The 12,375-nt window shown below is 37.0% G+C and overlaps 1 protein-coding gene across 1 annotated transcript in view; it reads right to left on the reverse strand.

The window, feature by feature from the left end:
• Positions 1–1,355: 1,355 nt before the first annotated feature.
• The window catches only part of LOC126175746 (uncharacterized), a 162,153-nt gene continuing 151,133 nt past the window's right edge, over positions 1,356–12,375 (reverse strand). The window contains exons 6-7 of the mRNA XM_049922706.1: positions 8,946–9,137; positions 1,356–6,238 (exon numbers count right to left, since the gene is read on the reverse strand). Of these exons, the coding sequence (XP_049778663.1) occupies positions 3,081–6,238; positions 8,946–9,137 (3,350 nt within the window). The 3' untranslated portion in view covers positions 1,356–3,080. The remainder of the gene's footprint in view (positions 6,239–8,945; positions 9,138–12,375) is intronic.

The raw sequence follows: 12,375 nt of genomic DNA on the forward strand, positions 1-12,375 counted from the left end.
GTCTCCAGGTCTCTTCCACAGATACAGTCTTCTTTTATGATTCTTAAACCAAGTGTTAGTGATGAATAAATTGTGCTCTGCATATAACTCTTTCATTCCTTTCCCCCAATCCATATTCACCTACTATTTTTCCTTCCCTTCCTTTTCCTACTATTGAATCCCATTTCCCCATCACTATTAAATTTTCATATCCCTTAATTGTCTGAATAATTTCTTTTATCTTGTCATACATTTATTGAGTCCGTTCATCATCTCGGACCTAGTTGGCATATAAACTTTTACTACTGTAGTAGGCGTGGGCTTCGTGTCTATCTTGGCTATGATAATGTGTTCACTATGGTGTTTGTAGTAGCTTACCCACATTCCTATTTGCTTATTAATAATTAAAGCAGATTTATTCGTGATCCCATAAATCGAGTAATGCCAGAAAGATGTACATTTCGATACAAGCTTTACAACAAAGTAAGTGATAGCATAGATATGCCTCTAAAATATCAAGGAGCAATATTATGTGAGGGATCTGCCCCCTTCCCAAATCGCTCCTGCAGTAACCATGAAGATAAGATTACAGGTATTCAAGCTATGATTTTTCTCATGCTCGATATGAGAATGTTGGTGTAGTGACACATGCTCTCTGCCACGCACTTCGTTGCAGAATATCATTGCTGATGGAGATGACCTTCTCAGAAGAAGAAGAAGAAGTACTGATTACAAAATGACACATACAAAGTGTATGAAAGTATGTGCAGCACGTCACTAGAAGTGCATTTTACAGACTCGTATATTGACTAGTTCACACATAACTGTAGTGGTGTGTTAAATGAATGTGCTGAAAAAATCCAAAAATATGTTTCTTCTATAGAAATATTGTATGAAGGGAAGTGAGTATCTTCTACATGGCCAGATTATTGTTTATGTGTAATTCAAACAAGAAAGACATTCAGCATGAGAAAAAATATGTATTCATTTATTGTGGCCCTTTTTTTCACTTTTCTATAAATGTTTAGAACTGAATGAGATTTCTGTGTCATGCACTAGTTTCTGAGCTCCCTTGATGTGGCATACTTAGCAACATCATATAAACGTGGCCAGTTTCTTCAGTTCCAATCACTGTTCCATTAACTATCTCTGAACTGTGTAGACAAATGTTATTATGCGTAAATTATCCAGACTATTTAAGAAAATAAACTGATTTGAATTCAAAAGACAATTACAACCAAAATTACAATGTATCTATCTAGGAAAAAAACAATTTTTTGTTGATAATTGTTGTCTTCCTTGGAGTATGGTTCGCATGTCTGAGTAAATATTCCTTAATTGGTTTTTTAATCAGTTGTTTGATGAAAAAGCAAACATTTATAAGTACATAAAAAACACTTTATTTAAATAATTTTTACATGATATCTATTTCCATACAGCACAGAATAATAAGCTTTATGTCACATCAACAGACATCTGTATAGAAAAATGATTATTTCCATACATTTATTAGGAGTTCTAAGGTTAAATTTCAGTCTTTTGAGAAGTCTCAGTGTTTGACACATTTTCCCTGTATTTAACATTTAATGTATTACATAATAAAATATCAATATGCGAAGTTGCAGGTCTCTATGACACACAAAGATCTGAATCTGCACCAGATTTCAATGTAACTTTCAACTGTTGATAGCACTATAATAATTCATAAAGCAACTATCACAGCTTGAAAATGCAGTTCACCTTTCAGTTTCAGTTTGCATTTCTTAAAAGTATGTCTGTATTCATTGACTTGATAATAGCACCTACACTTCACATACTGTGAGCAATTTATTTTATATCTCCATTTTTACAACAAAATTTTGTAAGATGTGGTAAATTTCCATCTGTTGAATGGGAAACTAACAATTATGTGGTGGAATGGCATTGACAACAGATTTTTAAAATCTTAATTAAAAGATAAAATTATTTCAGTGATAATAATGTTTTATTTTGTCAATGTCAGTCACCTATTGAATGGTTCATCTTTCAGCCAGATTTTGGTAATTTTCTTCTCAGAATGATTTGTCATTGTAATATCATAAACTGACAAATTTCTTTACATACACTTTATTTGGAATTCCAAGCAGTTACCTTAACTCATATTACCCGGACGGATAATCTGCAGACCTGCGACATATTGTTTGGGCAATATCAAAATCTCCAGAACAAAATGCACACAGAATGTCTCATTCCAACATAACATAAACTATGAACATGTCAACTGTAGAATAAATATCTCTGCTGGTGAGAAGAACACCACATTTTAAATCATTCCATAGACTGCAGTCAAGAGAACGCATGGAGGTAATAAAATAAATAAATTTGTACAAGGGAAGAGCCAAAACAATTGTAGAAAAGTATTTTCAAAGCTATAAAACACTTGTGTAAACAACAACTCATGTTACTTACACATGTGATGGCTCTGAAACACATTTATTTATGTTTACATGAATATCAGTAAACAGCATAAATCTACATTTAAGTTCACTGCACTTCTATCAGCTTTGTTTGTAAAATTTAAGACTAGCAATATGACACCTTATAGGTGAACTTCATGCTAATTCTGCTTCCCATATTTGTTACTTTTAACAATATTCAGTGACAAAGCTGTAAAACCTAATTGAGCCATGCAAAAAGTGTTCTGTCTTACAATTGTTTCCAGAAGCATTTCGGTGATTGAGTTTCCCCTTAATGATATCTCATTAACCCACAATAAATATTACTTTTGCTTCATGCTTACACATATTTCTTTTATAACTGTAGTCATGATGGTACTTTTGGAATAAGTACTAATATTTTACCAAGTCATACTTCCTATAATACTACAAATAACTATTGCAAAAAGATATACTAAATTAAATGCCTGAGCAACTGATGTACAATTAACATAGACAAATCAAACTAACAATGAGCAATATAATACTGTTGAAGCTATACATGAAGATGCATGTACAAGATGAATCTTAATGAGAACTGTTCATTTAAATAAGTTGTGAAAGATGAAAATGTATGAATATGCAGGCAAACTAAATGATGTTCTGTAGTGAAAAGGCCATCACATTCTAATGGTGATACAGCTTCCTAAAGAATTCTTGCAGAACAAGAAGGTCATGTTTATCAAGATTTTCACTGTCTTCACTGCGGAAATTTCTCTTTTTTATTGTCTGTCCTGGACCTTCATCCTCACTGCCTGGCATATGCTCACTGTCTTCCCCATTATCACTCCTTTCTGTGTTGTGATTTATCAGTTTCTGTGAATTTTCAGTATGAACAGAGTATTCAGCAGCTGAATTAGAAAAATCATTTGGTGTAGTGTTATCAGTGAACTCTTCTGTTGCATCGGTAACATCTGTCATACTTAAGATTGTTGTATTTTCTTCCTCAGTTATTTTTTCTGCTTTTTTTAACCAGCTTTCTGGAAGTGTAACTGTTTCAGGAGTTGTTTTTTCCTGGCGTGATTCAGACACGTTTTGCTGCAGCTCAGTTCCACTTAATGACACATTGTGTCTGAATGATACAACTTCTGGCAGTATTTTTGGTGCTTCATCAATTGAGCTGCTGTTTCCTGTTATTGCTTTTATGTGTGAATCATGACTTGCAGACTGCTGATTTATTGATGTCCCATTATAATTACTCATCATTGTAGCAGGTACATCAGTTTTTGGTTGCTCTGTAACTTTCTCTGTCGTAACTGGTTGTTCAGAAGTGGGAAAATTTTCTGCTTCCTCAGTCGTAATTTCTGTGGTGGTTTCTACATGTTCTGCATCCAGAAAACTGTCTTCAGCCACTTTTATGGCAGAAATTCTTTCCTGGGGTATACTCTTACTTTCCATTGAAATTTCTGGACTGGTATTGTCTTCTGTTGTTGTTAAATCAATATTTTCTGTAAAAGAACTTTCCTCGTGGATAACTGATTCAGTTGTAAGAACGTCACCTCCCCCTTCAGCACTCATGTTATGTTTTTTCTGAGATATTCCACTCTGATCATTTAGAAATCCAGTCATGTAACCCTTTTCCAAGAGTTTCTTTGTTTCTGCATCATTTGTTTGAGCAGTAATAGTTGGCACAGAAGGCAGTGTATCATTTGTAACATTGTCCATTTTTAAAGGTGGAATCACATCCATTACCTTTTCAGTTTGCTCTTCTTTTGCACTACTTGCTTCTTCTTCATCTTCTGCAACTACTACATCCATCTGATGAAGTGCCATTTCATCTTTAAACAGTAACACTGGTGGTTCTTCTCTTATGAATGTATCTGATGCATCTGAATCAGAGAGATGTGTTCTGCTTTGGACATCAGTGGGCTTTTGAGGCTTGACTTCAAGATTTTCTGCAGTTTCACTAGATTTGTCATAATCTGCAACTGAGCTTCCATTTTGTGGGAGACTCTCAATATCATCTGACATTTTGTAAGTTTCTTGCGAGATAAGTTTGCTGCTTTCAGAACTGTTTCCATTTATTACAGAATTATTTGCATTTCCATCAAGTATTTTCAGGAGCACCTCATCATGCCTTGTTGCATTTGTCATTGAGGAAGGATTAACAGTTTCATTGTTAACTTGAGATAGTAGGTCAGTTTCTTCTGTAACTCCTTCTAATGTAGTTAGATCAACAGTCAAAGCTAATTCCTCAAATTCTGTTGTTGGAGTAGAGTGCTGATTGTTTGACTTAAAAGCTACATTATCTTTTTGATTGATTATTATTCCTGTTGAAGTTTCATATGGAATTTCTGTTGTAGTTTGACTAGACTCCTTATCATAAGCTGTTGTTGAGACTTTTTCGTCAAATGCTGAGCCACTGTCTGTTACTCCAAAAGCTTCAATTGTAGTTGGCTTGCTGCTGTCATGTTTATCATACTTGTAAATTATTCTGTCAGTAGTAATTGGCGGTCTGTTATCATCAGTTGATTCTTCATCATCATCAGTTATTATTCCACCATCAAACTCGTCATCATCTGTGACACGTATATTTGTAATAATGGGCGAAGTTCTCTGTGTTTCAGCTTTTTCATTTTCAGTTACGGAAAATTTTTCTTCGTTGTCACTGGTACTGTCATTTTCTTCATTTGCTTTTGGTGTAACAATATTAATGTCAAACTGGTCTTTGTTTACTGACTGATTTTCTCTTGCTTCAGTCTCAAGCTCATGAGACTTAGTAATGTGATGAACTAAGCTCTCTGTCGTATAACTGTCACTGCCGATACCTTGATTGGTGTAAGAATGTTCACTGGTTTGGTCTACTTCTTCTGTAACAAAGTCATTTTGTACATTATTTAAAGCCTCAGGGAACTCTTCATTTGCTCTTGGTTCATTATCAAAACTTACGGAAACATTATCATTGTGAGGTTGAACTGTAGAAGTGATAGCACTGTGTTCTTGAAATTCAAGATTCACTGCATCCCCTTCTGTCAAATACTCCACTGTACTAGCAGTAGAAATATCCTGACCATCACTGGGATCTTCTGTCAGGTTTTCATCTGCATGAAGGGAAGTAACCGTGGGTAGATGTCCTTCATTATTTGTTTGTTGGTTGGATTTCTTTACAAATGAATTTGTTTCAGCAAGTGTATTCCTTTCAGTAGCACCCAAAACATCTAAATCATTTTGAAATTCAGTTGTATGACCACCATTATTTTCAGACATCTCAGTTCTGAATTGTTGAGTGACTTTTTCTGAGTTTGCAGCAGCTTCACTTTCTAGAAGTTTCAAGGTAGTTTTGTCTGTTACATCTTCATTGGCACTATCAGTTATAGTCTCCAGGTTTGGCTGAATGGTTACAGTTGTTGAGCCTGGTATTTCTGCAACTGTCCTACTAGTAGTACTTGGTATCTCATCTGTTATAATGTCTTTCACTGCTTCTTTGGAATAATCAGGTGTCTGTAGCATTTCAAACGAATTTGATTCAGTTGCTGCTTCTGTTACTTCATATGAAATCACCTCTTTCTGAATTATAGGTTTAATTTTGGCTGTATCTTCAGTGATCATTGGCCCGTCTTGCTCCTCAGATTTTACTGCTTCATCACTCTGTGGGAGATCAATTTCATGTGTATTTGATTTTGCTGTAGCACCTGAAACTTCTCCTAATCTCAAAACTCTTTCATCTGTATTGGTTGAATCCAGTTGCTGGTCTTCATCCAGTAGCAATGTACGATGTATGTGATTATCAGTGTCTCCTGCCATAGTTGGAACAGGAAACTGTGGACGTTTCCTATTTATGGTCTCTGTAAACATAAAAAAATCTGTTGATTTATAACTTTAGATAGTTTTACTATACATTTAAAATAAAATTTAAAAAATATTGGCCAGTGAACTCAAATAGTATCTTCTGTAATAAAATTGATGTAATAAGACAAATATTCCTTTGAAACATAGATGCTTAGGCTATTTTAGATACTAACGTATTTGATGTTCTGCACTTTCTTTTCTGCAGTTTGGATGGGTTTCAAATGAAGTGACTTTAACTGGGTTGATAAATATTTTTAAAATGTTAATTTAGTGGCACAAATGTAAGATATTTCACAGAAACGGCTGCTACAGCTCACAGTGACCATTTATTATGTTCCTGAGGAGAAGCAGGTTTATATTATGTAACTTGTGTCTGTAATTATGAAGTATTTATTCTTTGTTAGTTAAGGTCATTGATTTGGGACAGGAAATTGTAATGTGTACATGGAAAAAAGATAAATGATTGTTTAAAATGATGAAATTTTATAATATGTGTAAGTTTATAAGATAAACAATGTGTACTGGAAGCTGGTTCTTGCTTAGGGCACTTGTATTGTAAAATGTAAAAGATGTAGTGAAGTCGCTCCACAGGGAAGTGGCATGGCGCAATGTAAAAGGTGGGTTTTGGCGGTCGAACTGGGCAGCTCCTTGGTGTGAATGGTATGCAGTCAGTGGCTATTCATTGCATGGTACACATCTTCAGATGTGGATTTGGCTGTTGCTTGGTACTCTTGTCAATAAGGAATGGCTCTAATAAGTTGAATAAATGTTGCCAAGAACAAATTTTACAGAGCATTCAAACATCAAGAGCCATGAGTACAGTTACCTGCCCTGTCCCTTGCCACCACAACTTCGCCACTGTTCCACCAACTTTATGCATACAGATATGTATCAGAGCATGGACCAGTTAATTTGTGTGAGTGATTTTAATATTAATCCAAATGCTATAAATCTGTGTTTGGTGCCATATCTTCTATCCTGATCATGAACCTATGCAAGGTCCCCTCCTAAGTGTTTATAAAACCAAGTATTCTGTTTCAAATGAACTAGTGATTTATTTATGTTTTTCAAATGTGCAAGGATAAAAAAATTGAAGTTAATTAGAATTTTGCTAAAGTACTCTCAGCTTATTGCAGAGTATCGTTTTGCAAAAGTACTGTGCCAGATTGTTTTAATGTTACTGTGTAGTATCGAAATCAAGAACTCAGATGGCAGGCCAGTGTTAAGCAAAGAGGGAAGGTCAAAAAGTGGAAAGAATATTTAGGCTAGTGGAGGGGGGTAAAAATTATAGATGGAGACCAAGCCTAGGCTGCTGTAAGTAGTGTCAACTGAGTGTAGATTCCAGTAGCTATGCAGAAGTGAAGCAACATCAAACCAGTGTTTAAATTGAAATCCAGAACAGCAATTTTATCTTTAAAGCATTGTTTACATCTTTCAGTGTTGTTTTATGACACGAGCGTACTAACTGAGCATCCAACCTAAACCCAAAAGAAGAAGAACAGGTGACACCTAAAATGTCTCATCACTGTTTCACAGTCTCACAACAATTAATACTGTACAATTTTAAATAATCAAAATTATCTGCTGGTACCAGGAATGAACATTAAGGGTGACACTTGAACTGAATTAGTTTGAGTAATATTCTCTACCTGGAGTTAACACAGAGAGAAATAACTCAAGAAGCTGGCACAAATTCACTTCATACTCTTAACCATTTCCATTGTGTTTGCTATAAGGTTATATTTTGCTGTCTTTAAGAATTTTCTCCTTGGTCAACACAGTTAAGACAAGAAAAGTGTTTACTGAACAGTAGTGATCAGTAAGTTTCTTTCTTGTTTTTTGATGTACTATACTAGTCAATGCCAGGTCAGGACTGGTGTGGCTCATTTCCCATTTTTCTGAGAACAAATCATACCTGTACAGAGGTTATTATTATGATGAGGTCACCACCAGTCCCAAAGGCATTTTAAAGCTACTGCCAGTGGCTACCCATACCCTCCTCCCTCTGGGTGGACTCACTGTACCCCTTCTGACTGAGACTAGTGTAAGTGCATGGTCACATATGACATTGTTTTCCAAGGTGTGTTGCACATCATGTATCAGAGGCAGGGCATGGGAGTCGGCACAGTATTTACCTCAATGGGTATGGAAAACTGCTTAAAAACCACATCCAAGCCAGCCAGCATACTGGCACACATAAAAAATCTGCTGGACAGATTCAACCCAGGGCCAGCGCACTTCAATCTCTCAGAAGCGAGTACTTTAACATGTTCAGCTATTGAGGTGTGTCACTAAGCTTCTGCCTGACTCAAAGTAAGAAATAAATTATTCTTACAATTCCATGAATGAAATATGGATTTTAGTAGCTAGTGCAACAGTTTGTCTGATCATCAAGACTGATTTTAAATTAGCAGTAGGAGATAAACAACAGTTATTTAATGTCATTAAAAAAGCAGCAGCAATCAAGTTAATTTTGAATGCTAAAATCAACTTGAGTGAGCATAAATAGCTTTTAGCAGTTCGATTATAGTTAATTTGAATATAGCATCTAAAAGCTCCTTCAGTCACATAATCTAAATATTGATGCATTCCAAATCACTGAAAGCTCTTTTACATGACAGAAACATGGGACAGGACAATTTAAAGAAAAAAAGAATGAATGATTTTTTAATGCTTCCTGTTACTCTTTGTGGCCATACTTACCCAGAGGAGGGCAGTGGTCATACTTGGGGCAGCAGGCACCTGGTTCATATCTTGGAGCACAGTCAAGTCTGCGATAGCATTCAAGTGCAGCACAGACTACATAACCACCTCTGCAGTAGCAAACATGGCACGGACGCTCAGCAGCTTGCACCTTTTCACCATTCTGATATATCTCTCCATTGAGCTCACATTCTGTAAGGAAAGGTCAAGTGTGACAGTGAGTACTTTACTTCATTGTCCTTCAACAAAATATTGTATGACTTGAATTTAGTAAGATAGTCAACAGAATCTGTGGCAAACATTTCCAGTTGCAGGGAATCACAGAATATTTACCTACAATAAGATCTTAGCATGTAGACATACTGATACACATTCTGACTGCACTGACAATGTGCAAATAATATGATTCCAATAGCAATGAAATTATTGTTTCAGAATAGTCTGTAAACAATTTTTCTGGCTGTTATGAACCATGCATGAAAAGTTCTCGGTTTACTTGCTGCGTCAAATTATGATAAAATCCCAAGCTTTCGATGACTACCTCCGTCATCCTCATCAGGGGTAAAACTGACTGTTGTGGACTGGTGAGGCTTCCACTTTTATAAGCAGTGGATGGCTTCTCATTGGCTGGATAACATCACGGTGAAAATGGTGTGTTCGCAGATGGCGGCCTCTGTGTCCATAGATTTTGATTGCACGCTCTATCCAGCGTTGCTTGCAGCGCCATATCGCAACAGGCGGAGAACTGTGAGGAATGTAAGAAGTCTCCCTCTGCACTCTTTCTTTATCAATTGCGTGCTTACATGCATTGATGAGTGCACAACCAGAGTCTCTGTTGAAGTTATTTTCACAGAGTCTAGTTTCAACTGCTTCCCTGATGACAGAGTCCCAAAAGTTTGAAGCATGAGCGAGTAGTCTTGTTTCATCGAATAAAATCTTATGTTTATTTAACAAACTGTGCTCAGCCACCGCTGATTTTTCTAGATACCTGTATTTCAGGTGACACTGATGTTCAACACAGCGATCGGCAACAATTCTTATAGACTGGCACACATAATTTTTGCCACATCGCAAGAAATGCTGTAAATTCCCGGTACTCTCATGCCGAGATTTTCTTTCACAGGTCACAACATTTCCTTAATCTTCCTGGATGGCTGGAAGACTGGTCTGATTCCCTGCCGGCTCAGGACTCTGCCGATCTTGCTGGTCATTGCTCCACAGAATGGTAGCCACGCGATGTGTTGGTGCTCTTGATCTGTTCGAACAGCGTCCTTCCAAGGTTTCTTTGCCATAGTAGATCTGATATCACGATCAGAATATCCATTTTTTCTGAATACCGTCATCAGATGGTTAATCTCGGAGCCGAGATGACCCTTGTCCAAAATAGTCTTTGCTCTGCGTACCAAGGTATTCAGTATAGCTCTCTTCTGAGCTGGGTTGAGAAAACTATGCGCATTTAGATATAAATCTGTATGCGTCGGTTTTCTGTAAACTGAATGTCCAAGACGTCCATCTGATGATCAACAAATGCTGGGTAGAGTGCACAATCAAAATCTATGGACACAGAGACCGCCATCTGTGCACGCGCTGTTTTCACCGTGATGTCATCCAGCCAATGAGAAGCCGTCCACCGCTTATAAAAGCGGAAGCCTCATCGGTCCACGAAAGTCAGTTTTGCCCCTGACGAAGATGATGGAGGTAGTCATTGAAAGCTTGGGATTTTATCCAAATTTGACGTAGCAAGTAAACCGAGAACTTTTTATGCAAGGACTCCATTGCGAAAGACTTCATAGTCATATCATGTTATGAACCAGACTGGTAATTTGCAGACTTTTTATTACAATTTGAAATTAATGTGCCAATGGCCTTGTCACAGTGGTAAAACCGGTTCCCGTCAGGTCACTGAAGTTAAGCATTGTCGGGCTGGGCTAGCACTTGGATGGGTGACCATCCGGTCTGCTGAGCGCTGTTGGCAAGAGGGGTGCACTCAGCCCTGGTGAGGCAAATTGAGGAGCTACTTGATTGAGAAGTAGCGGCTCCGGTTTCGGAAACTGACATACGGCCTGGAGAGTGGTGTGCTGAGTACATGCCCCTCCATTATCTGCATCCAGTGACATGTGGACTGAGGGTGACACGGCGGCCGGTCAGTACTGTTCGGGAGGAGTTTTGAAATTAATGTATTTAGAACAGAAAGGAGCAGGTATTTTGGAACCTCAATAAAAATCTCTCTACTTGAACACATAATATTATGCTTAACTGGATAGAGATATGCAAAATTTATCTGAAACTTTTTTGTAGCCACTGAAGTAACAAAACTAAATTTTAATTTCAAACATCATTATTGAGTTTATGTATGGTACCAGCTTATGGCAATACAACTGGATCATCATCTTGGACAGTTTCCAGCCTCTGGCTGGGTCTGTATGGAACATAGGCCGCTCCATTGTCTTCTGTCTTGCCACCATTCCGTCTTGACCTTGGTCCGTTCTTCTCCTTTCTTCTGGATGCATTCCTCTACTCCTTTCAGCCCTCTGTCTCTTGGTCTTCCTCTTGGTCTTTTTCCTTTCAGTTTCATCTCGTGTATCCTCCTAGGTATCCTCTTCGCCTCCACTCTTGTTATGTGTCTATACCATCTCAGCTTTGATTTCTCTATCTCCTCCTGTAATGGTTCCACATACATTAACTCTCTGATCCTCTCATTTCTTAACATGTCTATCCTTGTCGCTCCAATACTGTTTCTCAAGAATTTCATCTCACTAGCTTGTAATCTGCTTTTCTCTCTTCCCAGGTTTCTGATGCAGTGTCAGGATCAGGACATAGTATGACCTATTATAAAATAGGTACAACTGGATAACTGTGCAAAATGGAGTCAATACGTAGATAAATTTATCAAGGATTTTTTATCATCTTATTTCATACCTAAAATCATCTGTCATTGTTTTAGACTGAGAGATGAGGGCATTTGCTTTTATATATATATATATTTTCAGTCCCATTTGTTGTTGAAATGGTCTACTTGAACAGTGCAACTAAACTGAATGAAGTATTTTGTGCATAGTAGACAATCACATATTGTGCATTCCATCTTCAAAGATCTTGGAATTCCTATATTCCCTTCCCTATACATCTGTTTATTAAATTTGTTTGTTTCCAATTATAAAATCATTTTCAAATGATCTTGTGACTTCCTTAACCATAAAACAGTAAATCTGTCATCAATGCATAAGTTGGTTTGAACACCACAGTGTCTTTCTAGGCAAGGTCTCAGTGGAGGTGTTATGCCCTTGCTTTTGTCTGACCTTTCAGTTGACTTATACTTTAACTTGGCCTTCAAACCACAGTGCAACTTCGCATATTTCACTTTAACGAGCCATTGCCATAGGTGAAAGAAGTAATGAAGTGACCAAAAAAATCCTAGCTCCCTAAACTT

The sequence above is a fragment of the Schistocerca cancellata genome, chromosome 1, assembly GCF_023864275.1.
Source record: "Schistocerca cancellata isolate TAMUIC-IGC-003103 chromosome 1, iqSchCanc2.1, whole genome shotgun sequence".
NCBI lineage: Eukaryota > Metazoa > Arthropoda > Insecta > Orthoptera > Acrididae > Schistocerca > Schistocerca cancellata.